This window comes from Ricinus communis, chromosome 9 (assembly GCF_019578655.1).
Source record: "Ricinus communis isolate WT05 ecotype wild-type chromosome 9, ASM1957865v1, whole genome shotgun sequence".
NCBI classification, from domain to species: domain Eukaryota; kingdom Viridiplantae; phylum Streptophyta; class Magnoliopsida; order Malpighiales; family Euphorbiaceae; genus Ricinus; species Ricinus communis.
In genome coordinates, this window is record NC_063264.1 from 13,315 (window position 1) to 31,620 (window position 18,306).

At 36.5% G+C, this 18,306-nt stretch overlaps 2 protein-coding genes across 2 annotated transcripts; one reads left to right on the forward strand and one right to left on the reverse strand.

Annotated features, from left to right (window-relative positions):
- Nucleotides 1-249: 249 nt before the first annotated feature.
- On the reverse strand, nucleotides 250-2,845 carry LOC112533792. The gene has a single exon (XM_025156227.2). It carries the CDS (start codon nucleotides 2,011-2,013, stop codon nucleotides 760-762), a length of 1,254 nt encoding a protein of 417 aa, XP_025011995.1. The 5' UTR covers nucleotides 2,014-2,845; the 3' UTR covers nucleotides 250-759.
- Nucleotides 2,846-2,884: 39 nt separating this feature from the next.
- Nucleotides 2,885-4,032, forward strand: LOC8270909 (U3 small nucleolar ribonucleoprotein protein IMP4). Its single transcript, XM_025156242.2, has 5 exons — nucleotides 2,885-2,999; nucleotides 3,057-3,231; nucleotides 3,301-3,322; nucleotides 3,715-3,879; nucleotides 3,967-4,032. Exons 1-5 carry the CDS (start codon nucleotides 2,885-2,887, stop codon nucleotides 4,030-4,032), a joined length of 543 nt encoding a protein of 180 aa, XP_025012010.2.
- The last annotated feature ends 14,274 nt before the right edge of the window (nucleotides 4,033-18,306 follow it).

Sequence of the window (18,306 nt, forward strand, 5' to 3'; positions counted from 1 at the left end):
TTCTTTTAATTAGATTAATCATTTTAAGAATTAATTGAATACTTACAAAATAAAAACAAAGGTAACTGTGAAGTGATGGAATGCTCCATGAAAATTTTAATTAGTCATTACACAATTATTCGTATAAGAAGTTATTATAAATAAAAAAAATCAATCTTGAGCCTGGAACAGGATGTACATGAATGAGAAAAACAATTTTATTTATCTTCATAATAATTCTCATATTAAAGCAAGCATGTTTTCAGAGGACACTAAATATATATATTTTCTTATGAACTATTAACTGTTGGATAATAAATTCTCTAAGATTAACTTAGAAATCCTGTAGTTGATGGATCGAAATATCAATTTTGTATAGAAAGCAGTTTGTTTGTTTTTCTTTTTTTTTGGCTTAGCATTTGCGGGTAGCAAAGCAATCATATAAAGAGCTATATGAACATTTGGTGGATTTAGTGCCTGAAGTGCACCCTCATACGTTTAAGTCATTTTTGTGCCTGGATGTTCCTGAAATTGATATTGATAGTATGTATCTCAAAAATGCAGGCTAGATGTATCCTGCCATTGACCTGACTGCAATTTAACTCTACTGGTTTATGTTTTCATAACTAATGCTTCTCCAAGAAATACCAGGCCAGGCTTAGAGACAGTACACATAAAATAGGAACGCATAAACGCTAGCCGAGTTCCATAAGCAACATAAAAATGTTATCGAAACAATGATATATTTTGAAAGAAAAGACAAACATAACCAATGATGCATCAAAATCTTGGTTCGATCCAAAGAACAGAGCTGTTGCGACCACATTCTGCCTCGTTGAAAAGGGGCTTCCTTCTTCCATCAAGCATGTTGTAAACAGTAACACTTCTACTCCGTTTCCAAAATATTCCAAGGGAATTGTCCAGAGAGTATATATGGTTGGGCTTGAACAGTGTCGATTCATCGGATACATCAACAAAATAACACGAACCTTGTCCCAAAAATAGTGCTTTATTCCCAAAATCATTCACCTGTCTGCATTCTCCAGTCTTCAGTTCCATTGCTTCAACTATAAATTGATGATGATTATTATTATCAGAATAAATACCAGCTGCAAGCTGCTGATCCAATTCATAATTCCAATTCCAGAAAACCATCATCAGTACTCCGGTTGAATATTCCGTTAGCCAACATCTGCAGTCCCATAATATCTCATGGTCGCGTGGCACAATTGTCCTATCCAGATACCAGTAAGGATCTTTAAATGATATGGTACGTGTTGAAACAGTGCTGTCTTGAATCTCAATGTCGATTTCAAGGACATGATATATGTGCGGATCAGGTTGTTTGTGGAAAGCATAAAATCGTCCATCGTAAAAACTGATTTCCCTGTAAGTACATGATAAAGGTGGTAAGTCTACACTGGTCCATCCGGGGTCTGCATGCTTGCAAAACGCCAATCTCGAATACCCATGAACAGGGGTTAGATTAATAACCATGGCAATGTAATCTGATGTGCGAGTAGGGCTGCAGGATAAAGCGAACCCAATAACTGTCTCGCTCTTGAAGGAGTAGTAAGCATCTCCCCTTATGATAATATTACGAGGCAGATAAAATTTTGTGAGAGAAAAAGGATTCAGAAGGCTTAAATATTTTTCCTCTTCTTTTATCAAATACCATCCTTGTGAAGCAACATAAAATTGTGTTTCATTATCACCATAGATACTTCTGTAAGTATAAGATGATAATGTTAGGTAACTATTGCCTTCTTCTGGAAGACTGATCTTGTAAATTTTGCCTTTTGACAGATTCAAGAACTGCCAGCTCCTACTATAATCCTCTTCTTCTTCCTTTTTTGAGAGCATTAGCCATGGAACTTTGGCTGATGCGCTGCTGTTGAAATAATGCTGATTATGCTTGGCCACCAATCGACATGCCCTGCACACTGCAGCGAATGCAATAAAATCTTCGAAGCATTCAATTCGCCTTGCAATTTCACCTAGCACATCACTGTTCAGATCTGACCAATTCCCCATTGTCGCAATTCAATCCTAGATAGTCGCCTGTATATAATTTTCTTTTCTCTTTTTCTTTTTACCAGCCTTAATTATGTCTGAGACTTACCAAAGGAACCCCTAATGCACCCATATATATAGTCTTTAATAATGGATCCTAATTTTATAAGGAATCCATAATTCTAATCCTAATTTTATCCAAATTCCATTATTCTAATTGGCAGAACAAAATCAAGAAAAAACCACTGGATCCTAATTTTATAGGGAATCCACAATCCTAATCCTAATCCTAATTTTATAAGGAATTCATAATTCTAATCCTAACGTTGTCCAAATTACATAATTCTAATTGGGCCAAACTAATTGGCAGAAGAAAGTCAAGAAAAAACTACCAATTATTAGTTAAGTACACTAAAACATCCCTGCCTAATCGACTTCCTGCGTTTATTGAATCTAATTCTAGGCTAAAAAAAGGAGGTCGGATCTTGTCTTCCTCTTCCCTTCTTCAGGCTGAACCATACTAATGGATCTGTACTGTAAGCCCTAACTGTCTCAAGTTTACATCGAAACGACATCGATCGCACTACTTCCTTCCACACCCCCGAAAAGGAACGGTGCCGTTTTAGCAACCCTAGCTTTCAGGTTTTTATTTTCTAAAACCCTAGCAATTCTCAGATTCTTTGTTTACCTCCTGATTCATCTTTTATAGTTGAATTAGTGGAAATGTTGCGTAGAAACATTAGATTAAGGAGAGACTATTTATACAGAGAGCTTAGAAGGCAAAGAGAGATTATCATACGGGAAAAAACGCAAAATCAAAGAAGCCCTAGCTGGTAATGAACCCAAATTCGTGAGTGTCTTATTTAAATTTGTGTATTTTATTATTATATACATGTATGTGAATTTGATTCATTTGTTAACAGAGGGAAAGCCAATTCCAATTGAGCTTAGAGACGAAGAGGCTGCTCTTCGCCAAGAAGTTGATCTCGAAGATGAAAACACTGCAGGTAAAATTTTTAACTTTTAGTTTTTAATTTTTATTATTTTTTATGTTTAATAATTAGAGATTGAATTGAGTCTAAGCTGTCTGTTAATTTTTGTATTTGATGAAAACTTTAGTTCGAAGAGTCATATTGATGATGAGTATGCAAATGCTACTGAAAAATATCCTAAAACTTTGCTTACTACTTCTCGCAATCCAAGTGCCCCTATTATTCAGTTTGTCAAGGATTGTGTCCGGTATAAATAGTTGTGGATTTTTATTTGTCTGTTTTTTTGTCTTTGGTTTGCAATTCTTCCCCAATGCAGAACAATCAATAGTGGTTGTCAGGTTAGCCCTTTTTTTTATTTGTTACACATAGTTGCAGGCAATGGATAACTTATACATTTTTTTGCTTCTAAAATAAATATGTATTTTTAACAATTATTAATCTATAATTTAGTAGAATCATTTCTAAGAAGAATCTTTCCATGCTTCATTTGATTCAAAATTATATGTGTATAAGCAAATGAGATCGACTTATGAAACTTCTGGTATGAACGTGGATAAAGATTTCACTTTTGGGACCTCTAGATATTGCAGCTAATTGGATATGATTAATGTTCTGCTTATGCTGTCTATGATAAAGGTCATGATATGTACATTTATCATTTTTCCAAGACAATGGAATTGCATCATGTCAAGGACATTGCCAGTTTGCCACATATTTTACTTCTTTGCAGGTTATCTCTGAATTTATTGAAAGTTGCCGAGCACATGATTATACAGATGTGTTTTTGGTTCATGAGCATCATGGTGTGCCTGATGGTTTAATTATAAGTCATCTGCCTTTTGGTCCAACTGCTTACTTTGGATTGCTCAATTTGTTATTGATTGTAGTTATTACTGTATTTTCTTTTTTTATTTTATTTTGGGTCTTTTGATTAGCTTATTTCTTTGGCCAGTTAATTCCCTAATCAAGTGTCCAACTGTAGGTTACTAGACATGACATCAAGGACAAGAAAGCCATTGCCCGAGGCTTATCCACATTGGATTTTTAACGACTTTAAAACTAAGGTGTTCTACTTCTCAAGCTTTGTTGCTGGTTTTATTTCTTCTTACTTTATTAATTATATTGTACATCTAATTAAATATTGCAGAGATAAAGATTTTTTTTTGAGAGGTGATATATGATTGCAAATTGTTATAGTTTATACATTTAACTTATAAAAGAGGCTATTAGGTCTATAAGTTTTCTTGGCTTAGTGAATTATCCACACTAGGATGATGTACAGTACTAAATACTATGAGGGTTTTGCCGTCAAAGCAAAGCTTGTCATTAATACATTTTACAAATTGCTAATAATATTGTTGAAAGAGGAAGTAAAGCAAGCATGGCATCAGACACTGCACAGGCAGAAAAGCTTGTGCAAGGCATGTCATCACAGGCCCTGAGAAAGGGAGCAACCATCCCTGTGGCAGGGAAAAGCCGCTCCAACCTTTCCCAGAAAAAGAAAGGGACGTTGGACAGAAATACCAAGGCAACCAAGTAGAATAGGCTACCGTTGGACATGCACATATATGTATCAACACAATCAATTGTAAAAATTAGAATCATATATCAATAAATTCATCATTTCTATTTTCTTCATGGTATTAGAGCAGGATTCAAACCTGTGAAGTATCAATCAAGCAAACAGAAACCAAATTCTCAGAATTCCTTTTTGGAAATTCATCATGTCTCAAACCGATAACAGATTGACCAAGATAATCCTCAGAGGTAATTAAAATTACTTCAAGTGGTCAAAAGCTGTCTACATAGAGCTTAGTGGCAGAAGGAAATTAGGGTTCATCACTAGGACTAAACCCAAACCCAAACCTACTAGACCAGAAGCCCCGACAGAAGATGAAGCAGAAAAAATCGAAGAATGGCAGACGACAAACCACTTGATCATGTCGCTGCTTACCAGCATTATGGAGCCCTAAATTTCCAGGCTCTGTATGTTGCTGGAATCATCAAAAGCAATATGGGACAAGGTAAAAGGCCTATATAGCCATCAACAAAATTTTGCTCACATTTTTAATATCAAACAGGAATTTGCCAGAATCACACAAGGCACAAAATCAAGCTCGCAATATGCCACAGAAATATTGACAAGATGGGAAGAGCTTCAGACTTACTTACCTCCTTCAATAGACACAGCAGAAATTCAAAAACGAGCCGATAATGATCTAGTATTCACTTACCTGGGAGGATTGGACTCAAGCTATGAGAGCTTGAGATCTCAAATCCTCCTGTCCCCGGAACTACCGAACATCGACACTGTTATTGCAATAGTCCAGCGCGAGGAGACGCGAAGGAATCTTATGAATCCCTCGGCCTCTACTGAACTCGCGGAAAACCAAGCCTTTGCATCGCATCGCCCCGATCTCACCGAAAGAAACAGAACAGGGGGAGAGGCGAGCACGAGCAAGCGGTGCGACCACTGCAAGAAGCAGGGTCACAGTTGCGCTCGTTGTTGGCTTCTACACCCCGAGCTCAAGCCAACCCGAGATTGGGAAAGGGGGAGCGGCGAAGGGGTGAGAAGAGGAGGAAGAAGAAGGCCCGAAGGAAACCCTAGGGAGAAAAGGGAATTCGGGGGCTGGGCGTCATATGCGGATAGTTATATGACGCTCCTTAGGGTTACACCAACCCGATCCGGGCCAACCTAATTGGACCCGACCCGACTCCTCTGAATTTGGCCTGAGCTAGCAAGCCCAGCAGGCCCATCAAGCCCTCCAGGCCCAGCAGGCCTATCAGGCCCTCCAGGCATAGCAGGCTCAACAGGCCTTCCAGGCCCAACCAGCCCACCAGGCCCACCAGGCACTACAAGCCCAGCAGAAGCATAGGCCCAAGTGGTTGAAATGTTGGCCCAATTGCAGGCCTTGGTTCTCCAACCCAACGGGTTTGGGTCAACTCAACCTGATGGGTCAGGTTCGGTTCACACTGCTTTAAATTCCTTACAAAATTTTTCAAAACCTTGTCAAAATTTCTAGATTATTGACTTAGGAGCAACGAATCACATGACCTAGGATCCAAAAAACCTAACCAACCTCAATTTGGTTTCTCCTTCTCACCATGTGACTGTTGCCAATGGAGAAAAAATCAAAATCCAGGGATATGGCACTTCAAATTTATTTAACTCACATATTGAAAATATTTTATGTTTGCCTGCATTTAAATCCAATCTATTATCTGTGGGTAAAATTACTTGTGATTTAAACTGCAATGTTATCTTTTCACCTACCTCAAGTCACTTTTTAGGATCGAATCTCCGGGAAGATGATCGGTGAGGGAAAACTAGAAAATGGTCTCTACTACCTTCATGCTCCTCCCAAGAAATGTTTTTTGTCAACAAACCCTAACCAAGGCATGTTAATGCATCAGCGGTTAGGGCATCCATTCGACAATGTTTTGAATAAATTATTTCATTATAACTTAAGTTCCAGCAATTGCGATGTGTGTAAATTTTCTAAACACACTCGATTACCTTTCTCTTTATCCTCCAGTGTATCTGAAAAAGCGTTTGATTTAATTCACTCAGATGTTTGGGGACCTGCCCTTGTTACTTCCTATAATCACTTTAAATATTTTGTCACTTTCATTGACGATTACTCTCGTACTACCTGGGTGTATTTACTAAAAGGAAAAAATGAAGTTTTTTCTCGTTTCCAAGAATTCTATAATTTCATACAAAACCAATATAATGCTACTTTGAAAATTTTTCGCTCCGACAATGGCACAAAATAAATAAACCAAAACTTTTCTACATTCTTTAAACAAAAAGGGATTATTCATCAAACCACTTGTATCAACACTCCTGAACAAAATGGTATTTCTGAACGAAAAAATAGACACCTTCTCAATGTCGTTCGGACTCTACTTTTTCAAAATAATGTTCCATCGATTTTTTGGTCAGATGCCCTTTTAACTGCTGCCTACCTGATCAATAGACTTCCCACTGCCGTTTTAAAACATTTGAGTCCCCTAGAGGTTCTCAAAGGTAGGAAAATTGATTTGAGTCACCTCCGGGTCTTTGGCTGTGTTTGTTATGTTCACATAAACCGCCAACACAAACTCGATAAAAGTTCTGTCAAAACCCTGTTTTTGGGATATTCCTCTACTAAAAATGGATATAAATGTTATGACCCCTATACTCATAAAACCTACATCTCTCGTGATGTCTCATTTCTTGAGACAATTCCTTATTACACCACCCAAACTCATGATAATCCTCATGAGCCTTGCTCGCTAGTATTTCCGCCTAACTCTGATTTTTCTCTTAACAGCCCTACTCAGGATTTTCTACAGGGGGAGCAGTCTACTGTCTCAAGGTTGATTCCTTCAGGGGGAGACAATACAATTAGAGATACAACCTCTGAAAGTCAATCTCAAATCTCTGACAGCCAATCTCAACCTCAGGAGGAAGCAATCACCTTGAAAAGGTCCACTCGTCAAACTCGCCCCCCTTGAAATTAAGAGATTATGTATCTCATTTGGTATCGTATCCTATCCAAAGTTTTATTTCTTATGATACCATATCAAGTCAATACCGTAGCTACTTAAGCCAGATCTCATCCCATCCTGAGCCAACCAACTTTTACGAAGCCAACACCAATCCCAAATGGTGTAAGGCTATGAAAGATGAACTTTAAGCGCTAGAAAGGAATAAGAAACCAGTTGGATGCAAATGGATGTACAAAATAAAGTATAATAGTGATGGGACCATTGAGAGATACAAGGCCAGACTCGTCGCCAGAGGCTTCACTCAAACTTACGGAGTTGATTACCAAGAGACATTTGCTCCAGTCCAAGATGAACACAGTCAGAATCCTTCTCTCAATTGCAACTAATCAAGGATGAAGCCTATTCCAAATGGACGTGAAGAACACCTTTTTACAAGGAAACCTAGAAGAAGAAGTTTATATGACTCTCCCCCTTGGTCACAAATCAGCCATAGATGCTTCCCTGGTATGTAAGCTAAAAAAGGCCATCTATGGGGTTGGTCGGTAGGGCATGGTTGGTTCCGAGCTTGGGCTACTTTTTGAACTAAGCCGAAGCCGAATATGAGGGGTAGGGATCGAATCCGCAGACAGGTCTTGTCTAATGACTTGTTTTACAAGAAGAATGGAATCATAAGCATGGAATCGGACAAGCAATCGAGCGCACTTAGAAAGGCGCCAAACAAAGGAAGCTAGCCTATTAGCTATTCTAGCCAAGCCCGAATCTCTATCTCTTAGTTAGCCAGGATTGAAACCTCTTATCAATGGAAAGCTGTCCATTGAGAACTCTTCTTTATATTTATATAAGGAAAGATCACTCCTAACTAGAGAAGGTAATGACATGAACGGTAAGAAGTAAGGAAGGGGAAAGAATGAGAGAATCTCCGAGAGCATGGTATGCCAAACTAAGCCTTTTTTTATTAAAAATTGGTTTTACTAAATGCAATTATGACTCTTCTATGTTTGTTAAACACAATCTCACACACACTATCATTATTCTTGTCTATGTTGACGATATCATAATAACAGGAAATGATGACCAAGGTATTAAGGATGTCAAACAAAGTCTAAAGAAAGAGTTTGATATTAAGGACCTCGGCAGCTCTCATATTTTCTAGGCATAGAAATGGCAAAATCTACCAAAGGTTTATTCCTATGTCAAAGGAAATACACCTTTGATCTATTAAAAAAAACCGAAAAATTAAGGGCTAAACCTGCCTACACTCCTATGGAAACCAAAGTCAAACTCAATCTTGAAGATGGAAAACCTCTAGCCAACATAGGACATTATCAACGTTTGGTAGGAAAGTTAATATATCTCACTGTCACTAGACCTGACATATCATTCGCAGTAAGTATGGTGAGCCAGTTTATGCATGCCCTACACACTTGTCACCTAGAAGCTATAGATAGGATTCTCAGATACCTAAAGGGAACCCCAAGACAGGGAATATGGATGAAAAATAACAATTCTAATTCTATAGTTGGATTTTCTGATGTAGATTGGGCTGTAAGCTGTGACAGAAAGTCAACCACTGGTTTTTGTGTCTTTGTGGGAGGAAACTTAGTAACATGGAAAAGCAAGAAGCAAAACGTTGTTGCTAGATCCAGCGCAGAAGCTGAGTACCGTGCAATGGCATCTACAGCTAGCGAACTCATTTGGATCAAGCAAGTCCTCAGAAATATGAAGGTTGAAATTAATAGACCTATGACAATACATTGTGATAACCAAGCCGCCCGTCACATTGCATCAAACCCTATGTTTCATGAACGAACTAAACATATTGAAGTGGATTGCCACTTCATCAGGGAAAAGGTTCAAAAGGGAGAAATTGAAACTCCGTATATCAAGAGCCAGGACCAACTAGCTGACATTCTTACAAAGGCACTTGACAAACAGATGCATCACTCAATTTTAAGCAAGATGGGTTCGATCAACCTCTATGAACCCAACTTGAGGGAGAGTGTTGAAAGAGGAAGTAAAGCAAGCATGGTCTCAGACACTGCACATGCAGAAAAGCCTGTGCAGGGCAGGTCATCACAGGCCCTGAGAAAGGGAGCAACCATCCCTGTGGCAGGGAAAAGCCACTCCAACCTTTCCCAGAAAAAGAAAGGGACGTTGGACAGAAATACCAAGGCAACCAAGTAGAATAGGCTACCGTTGGACATGCACATATATATATCAACACAATCAATTGTAAAAATTAGAATCATATATCAATAAATTCATCATTTCTATTTTCTTCAAATATACTGTTGTTAACTGAGGATTATAGATTATACATATGAAATTCATACTATATCATAGGGCTGATTATTAGTTTTTGCCGCTACTTAATGAAATTTCTTCTGCTGTGTTTTGAATTTTCTTTTGTTACTTTTGATAGCTCGGAGAAAGGACAGCCAACATTCTAAAGCATCTTTTCCCAATGCCAAAGATAGATGCTAAACGCATTATCACTTTTGCGAATCAATCTGACTACATTTCATTCAGGTTGATACCACATTCTATTTCCTTGAAGGAAACTTTTGGTTAAAGCTTCATTTTTTTTTCTTTTCAAGTATAAATCAGTCAATTTGAACTACAACTCAATGTAATTCTTATTTCTTGAGTCCTTGTACCCAAGTGGGCCCTGACATTGATTTCACAATAAGCCAAGCCCTGAAAACTTACATATTGCATGTTTTCAATGTTGCATTAGTAAGCTCTTATCTGTGAGATTCATCTCCTTTCTTAAATTGAATTGAGGGATATTTCGTCATTTCTTTTTTGTGATACTCACTTAGTGACACTTTCATATCTATGAAAAGCATGGTGGTCCTAAGTCTGTTGGGCTCAAGGAAATTGGTCCATGGTTTGAAATGCGGCTCTATCAGGTAAGTCTAGTGCCATTTAATTTACTTTTTACTGTATTTAAGTCCTGTCCCAGAATAATAGCCTTTGGTTTGGCCACAAATTGTTTGTGATGGATGCAAGCTAGAAATGAGTTCAGATACTTCTACTAGGAGTGCTGTACTATCATCTATTCCAGAGAAATTATGTTGGTGCTGCAACACTGTTTGGGGATTTATGAATTACTTCATGTATGAATTTAGGTCAAGTACAAAAGAAAAACAATTGAACCCTAGAATTTTATTAAAAGATTCATTTCTGACCTCGGTAGAGATGACCTTTTAAAATTCTTCAACCTATATTCTTCTTGAAAATAATTACTTTAGGGTTTTTACTGTATTTATCCGTTTTTGTCGAACAAATTTAACAGTCTCATTTTCATGCTCTGATTATGCCAGATAAAGTTGGGAACGATGGATCAAAATGAGTGGGTTATTCGACCACACATGAACACATTCAAGAAACGCAAGTTTATTGGGGATTGACAAATCCAAAACCATTTCAAAACACTGAATTGTTGTTTCTTTATTTCCTTTTCTCAAAGTATTCTTAAAGCTGATATAGTCATCTTATTAAAATCTTAAAGCTCCTTTTCTTCCCTCCGTTGTTAATAGTCGCAGGTCCCTTGAAAGCATAGTTTCGTACGCAAGACATAACATTACACTAAGCATTGGCGCATGTGTAATTACTTACTGACTTAACAATCAACAACTTTTGCTGGATTATGTGTTTTCTTTAACATTTCTTTGTGATGGCATTATTCCATAGTTTCTGAATCATTTACAGAATTCTAATATCTATTAGCTAGTAAAAAATGTGAAGTATCTGGATTCCGTTAGCGACTGCACTCCAGTTTCTATGTATTAAAATGCTCCAAGTTAAAAACAAATCTGTTCAATTACACACATATATATTTTAATTTTATCAGAAAACATGAATTTGCATTTGCAGAACTGATTGGCATCCTCAAGTCTTCGAGAACACTATTAGGAAGAAAGCGATGGTGTAGTATTATTTATCATGCGTGTGAATTTTTATTTTAATAATTATCATATAAGTTATAATAAATTAATATATGATATGCTATTAAACAAATGAATTATTGTAATAATTAAAATATATTGACTAATATGTCAATAAAATAATATTAAAAGTATCAAATGATTTTTTGTCAAATATTATAATAATAAGAACACATGGATTAATATTGTTAATAAAATAAAATTGAAAGTATCATAATACATTTTATTTTTAATTTTTGTAAATATTTGTATTGAATTATTTGAAATTTATTATAGGTGTATATATATAATGCAATATATAATAATTTATAGATTTCTTATAGGACGAGGAATGTATATAAAAGTATTATAGGATTAGAATTGAATTAGATTAATTCTATTAGAATTAGGAGATTAATCACTAATTAATTCTATTAGGACTAAGATTACAAGTTAAATTAATTACAAATAGAATTAGAATAAGTTAACTAAGTATCGCGCGATTTGGCTGTAACATTACGCACCCAAATTAAAATAATCTTGTTTGCTTCATAAAAGTTGCTCTTTTAGAATATATAGCTTGGAAGAATGATAAAAGAACATAGAAATATATTTCTGTTAGAGATTGACTGTAGCAGAGAGCAGCAGAAGCTTGTTCACTTTTATTAGTGATTATGACATGATCATACAAAGCTGAGTGAGAGTTTAATAGGTTCTTAGATCAATCATTTTCTTTGATATATATTAAAAGCTAGAAAATTTCATAATTCATATGTCATGATCTTGGTAGACATTAAATTCATATAAAATTAATATATTGATGATTACTATATTGTCTAAAAATAAATGGATATTTAGAAATTTCTCACTAATTTTAAAAAATAACTATTATAGATCATTTTATTATGATAAAAGAATATTTATTTTCTAACACAATAAAAATATTTATGGTCCCTCAACAATTGATTGAAATGAGCGAGTGACCACACGAGGCTCTGTTGTCAAATGATTCTAGAAGCGGATGAGTAAAACTGATATGTTTTTATATGAATGATGTAAAGTGAGCCTTCCAATTCAAGAAAATTAACTTCAACCTTATGATACCTAATATTATATTATACCATATTTATTGTAATATCCAAAATAAAATAAAATAGAAATAAAAATTAATAATAATAATAATAATAATAATAATAATAATAAAATATAAATAAATATTATAAAAAAAAGTAAAATTTTTCCTCTTTTTTTTTTTCCTTCCTCCCCCCTTTTTCGTTCTTCCTCCCTACTGCTCTCTCTCCCTCCCTGTCTTCTGCCATCTCCGGCCACAACGCCGCCGTCCAGCTTCTCTTCCTTCCCTTCTTCATTGCCACACCACCTTCCCCTTCTCCTTTCTCCCATTGCCGACGTCAATCGAAGTAGAAAAGTTTCCCCCAATGTCGAACTAGCTCCTGCCGTCCACCAATCGCTCTTCCGACGTTGGAATCGAGCTCCCCGCTGTTGGAAACCTCCAAGCCGAGCTTCTTAGTCGTGATTTCCCCGCCAACAACTGTGTGCATCATCGCCGGAGCAGGGACTTTTTGGCCTTGATCCGGTGTCTTCCAGCGAGTTTCCGAACAAAAATTGTGTTTTTGGACTCCCCAGAACTCAAGCTTCGCGTAGGTGCTTTCAGATTCGAATTCTGACACTGTTGGCAATACTAGCTTTCGGACCCTGGTATTTCTCGGATGCACAGAATATTAGATTTTTGGCTCGATATAATTTTATTTAGACCATAAAAATTATTTTATAATGTTTGAAAATATTGTTGCTATTAATTAATAATTTTGGATAATTTAATTTAATTAATTGTCATTTAAATATAAATGCTACAATTGACAGGTATGATTAATTATTGTGTTGTTTTATGGTGGATGTGATTTTGTTGAATTAGTTTAAATACCAGAAAATTATATGTAGATTGGTTGTCGAAATAAAGATTATGTCGTACCGTTTGTAAAATAATTGTAATCTGTAGTGTGTTATGGAGTCAGGAAAAATAATGTAGTTTTGGTGGCCCGACTTCCATTAATTAATTTTAGGATATTTGAAGTGTTTCTAGCAGGTTCTATACCCATCTATAAACATCCATATTTTGAGGAGGTTTTGCCGAACTCTCAGTAGAATTTTCGAGTTTGAATTTTCTTAGTCAGTCTAATCTAAGAGTCTAGGCTTAGAAAAAATTTAGAATATCTTATTAACTGAGTGTTTTTGTGATTAGATAATTCATTAATCTAGCCAGCTCCATCCAAGGTGTAGGAGCATATTGCAGAACGCGACAGAACTGTGAGTTAAAGTCATATAATCAACCGTGTCTTTATCATGTCTAAATTAAATGCATTGCTAATTGATAAATAATTATTATCATTATTATGAGTAATTACATTTAATTGATAATTATGACGAATATTTTTAGCCTTATTATTAGTAAATTTATTTCTGTTATTATTAATATCATATTTAATATTATTTTAATATTATTATTATTTTTGTACATAATTTGTATGTTTGTTTCACTCAAGACCACTAAGATCTTAATTTTTAATATGTTATTAAATAAATTATTTTTTCCTATAATCATACTTTTATAATTATTATATATGTTATGATTGTGACATTGGGATGAGGCGACAGTAGAACATACCACCTGATGGGTTGCATCAGGACCGTGTGCACACCAGTAATGCCGTTATGGAAGATTCCCCGGCAATGGCGCCAAAAACTTGATAGGCTCTTTATGCAACCTACACCTAAGGCAGTGTACCTACCGATGCAGCCTAGCACTAGTGAATATCAAGGTCGTATCCCTAGAGATCGGGTGAACCTAAAGTTACTACTGCTTATTATGTTATCTAGTCTAAAATAGGATGTGAAAGTTCTAACGTACAGGCTAATGGTTATGAGTGCAATTAAGTAAATGAAGGACAACAATGGACAATCAAAAGACAATTGTAAAGAGAGAAGCAAATCCAGAGGGGAGCCTAAGTGATGGAATTCTAAAGATAGATTTTATGGATTGTCGATCTTGCTTACCCGTGCCTAAATTCTGAATTGAATCTCGGTTCCTCTCTCGATGTTTACCGGATTCCTAAACCTGCACTAACCTAATGGAATCTCTTCCTATCAGATTAATACAGATTAGCACTAAGTATGATTTAAGACTATTAAGAGTTATTAGTTCTTAATCCGGCGAGTAATTCAACCTTATCTCTAAGTGTTAATTACCAGTCCTTACTATTCAATATCCAGTTGTAACAAGCATTTCTCAATGTCAAGAAACAACCTAATAAACAATTAATCCAAAATATTAAATTAATTGAATCAAACTTTGATTACTGAATAGCAAGAAGATTACAAGAATGACAATTATAAAACTAACAATTAAGCACAATCCATCATAAAGGTGAACCCCAATGGATTCAAAAGATCTAACTACTCATGTTCATATTCAAAGCAATTAAGGAACAAAATAAGGAAGAACAAATTAAAGGCATGTACACCCTTCTCTTTCAAGCTGAATGAGACACCCTCCAATTGCAGATCCGAAATCTCAATCCCTCATTGTCTCTTGAATGCTCCCAAAGTTTGTCTTGATCTTTGATTCGATGTTGGAACAAGTGAGATCTCCCTTCAATTGATGTTAATTGATCTTCCCCGTTTGTAATTGAGGTATAGGAAATATTTGCTCTAGTGTGTGTCTTGGATCCTTGTCCAAAAATCGTCCTCCTCTCTCTCTAGAATGAAAAATCGCCTATATAGTTGATTCAACACGGCCGGAGTCCAGGCTGTGCTGAATCTGCGGAGTCTGTCGTGTTGAGCCACCACAGGCCGTGCCCAAGCCGGTGCTGGTCCACCACAGGCCGTGCCCAAGCCGGTCTGGCGGCCGGTCTTGAGAAATGGCACAATGCGGATGGTGTCGATAATTCGAGTCCAGCCGTGCTTAACCCTTGGGGTGCTTGTTCTCGACCAATTTGATGGATTATGCTCCGAAATCACCGTATTTCCCTCGATTACTGATGGTGTCCTTCGAAAATGACCTGAAACGAAAAAGGAAACAAAAGGCAGGTGATTCTAGCATAAAACGGGATAATCATGCATAAAAATGTGAATAATCGGGCATGAAAACATGTGTAGTATGATGCTTATCAAATTACCCCACACTTAAACTTTTGCTTGTCCTCAAGCAATCAATAATTCACTCCTCAATCAGATACCAAATAACTCAATCAAATGCATTGCAGAAAGTTAGCTCAAAGCAAATTTCAAAACTCCGTAATAATTTTTTTCAAAATCCCCAATTCACTGAATCATTAAGAGAGAGAACAAACTTAATAAAGTTGCTAAAGTTAAAATGATAAACCATCTAAATTGAGAAATTTGAGAACCATGCCTCACAAGATGTCACTCAAAACACACAAGTGTATATAGGTGGAAGAAGATCGCCAAGCTCTCAATGCAAAAATACAGAAAAAGTGTTTACCATAGGCTTGCTTATAGATCCAATTTCCACTACTACGAAATAATCAATAACCATGATCAAAGGGTCTTGAGTCAGGTTGTAATAGGGTTAAGGTAGGATACGTGTAAATATGGAAGTAGGCTACAAGTTGCTGGAAGTTAAGCAAGTAATGCAAGGAAGTAACGAAGGATCAAGTGTTGTACCAACATGAATACTAAGTTGTTTTAAAAATAAGATGATGCTAGAAATGAACTAAATTAATACTCTTCTTTCTTTCTTCTTCTTCTTCTTCTTCTTCTTGAATTATATATATATATATATATATATATATATATATATATATATATATATTACAACAGCTTATGTAGTTGTTCTTGGTTATTGACACAAACAATAAGACTGAATATCCAAATTTTTGTCTTAGCATCTATGAAAAATCTAGCAACTTAATGAAATATATAAATGCAGATTGATCCTCAATAAAATGCAGCATAACTTACATAATTTCTAGCAACAATGGTGGAAAGAATGGTCAAATGAATAGAAGTGCTAAATTGAGTGTCACTGTTATTATTATCATGAAAGGAAAGGCTAAGGCTCAAAATTGGCTCACTAAGGGAAAAGAAGGGTTAGGCTTTTTGGCTAAAATGTGTAAATCCTAAATGCCCAAATCATCTCACAAATATTGACAATTCATGTGATCTCAGAGATTCTGTACAATGCTCACTAATGAAACAAAATGGAGCATAAAAATAATGATGCACAAATTGGCCCAAAATCTCACAATTTGAGTGGGTTAAAATTGCATGAATTCTCAAATCAAAATTTAAACAGTCAATCACAATAATAAGCAGCAATATTAATAGTGTTCTAAATCTAAGATAAAGTAATATGGAAAAATTGAGGAAAAATACCAGTTTTACCTGGCTGGATTGTAGTCAAGAGATTTATTCATTGCCTTCTTCCAAACAAGGTTCGATAAAAGCTACAAGGGAATCTGAAAAACATCGGTAAGTACCCGCCCCACAATTTAGTATAACACTGTCCACAGTGTTAGAGAAATTTTTTATTTATTTTTTTTTTAATAATTAATCAGGCATAGTGCTCTACTTAAAATAAACAGACAAGTGCAAGAAAATAACATAAAATTAAACAAGCTATAAGTAAAAAACCAAAAAGAGATACAATTTGAAGGAAAATAAATAAATAAAAAGGGAAGGAGGAAAACATCACAATTTTTTTTCTTTCCGCTAGGAGTCTGCTGACGGTGTATCCTCACTGGTTGGATCTGCTGGAAGTTGGGGGGCAGGGAAATTCGCTGAGGGAGGTTGCAGTGGTGGATCAGGACCCGTGAAGCATGTCGCGAAATCGAACTCCATCTCATTAATGAGCCGCCGATTTTGTGCTCCAGCCTCTCTCATCTTGTGAATCTGTTCCGCTATGAAGTCTGTTTGGGTGGCTTGTCTTTCTAAACCAGTCAGGAACTGTTTAAGTGTACTGGTCAAACTGCCCAACTGTGCCTTCGTTTCTTCTTGAAACCGCACAAACTCAGTGTACTGCTTTTGCTGTAGATCGCAGACTCGATCTAAACGGTCGGCCAAAGCACTGATCTGAACGCTCGATGGCTCTACCGAATGAGATGAGGAGGCTCCAGATGAAGGCATAAATACTCTAGCTGGGTTAGGAATCCTAACATCCGGAAGCCCGGCCGACGGATATTGTGCTCTTCTAGCCGCTGCCTCTCTAGCTTCTCTTACTATTGTGCTCACGAGCCTATATTCAATACCATGTGGATGTCTGGTGGCCGTGATCATCTGCATGTTGATCATCTGTCTGATCCCTAGTGGTGTCATGTCACCAATATTTGAAAGCTCCGACAGACAGTCGTCCAATACCTCCAATCTCTTAGCTAACCTCGTCACATATGGACCGAAACAATAATGCATCTTCTTTTGGGCATCTACTATAAATGAACGGACTTGGCGAGCCAATAAATATCCAAAGTCCAGCTTCTTCCGATGTTGCATAGCCCAGAGAATGAAAACATCGGTCTGTGTGACTGCCCCAAAACTGTCCCCTCGGCCTGTAATGGTGTAGGCTAGCAGGGTGTGAATGTAGCGGAGATGGTCCGGTAGGCTAGATGCCTTGGACCTGCTGGGGTAGTATGTTTCCGGCCTCGTTACCAATGAGTCCCACATTACGTCATATGAAATGGGGTGAATGTAGAGACATCCCTGATACTCCTTTCCCGCAATTTCTTGCTCGGTCCATAACCCCAAATGCATTCCAAATTGTGGGACTGACATCGAGAACTCCCTTCCCCCAAGCCTGAAATAAATTGCATCAGGTTGATGCCAGTTTATGATCTGTTGCTGCAGGAAGAATGCACTGAGGAACTCGA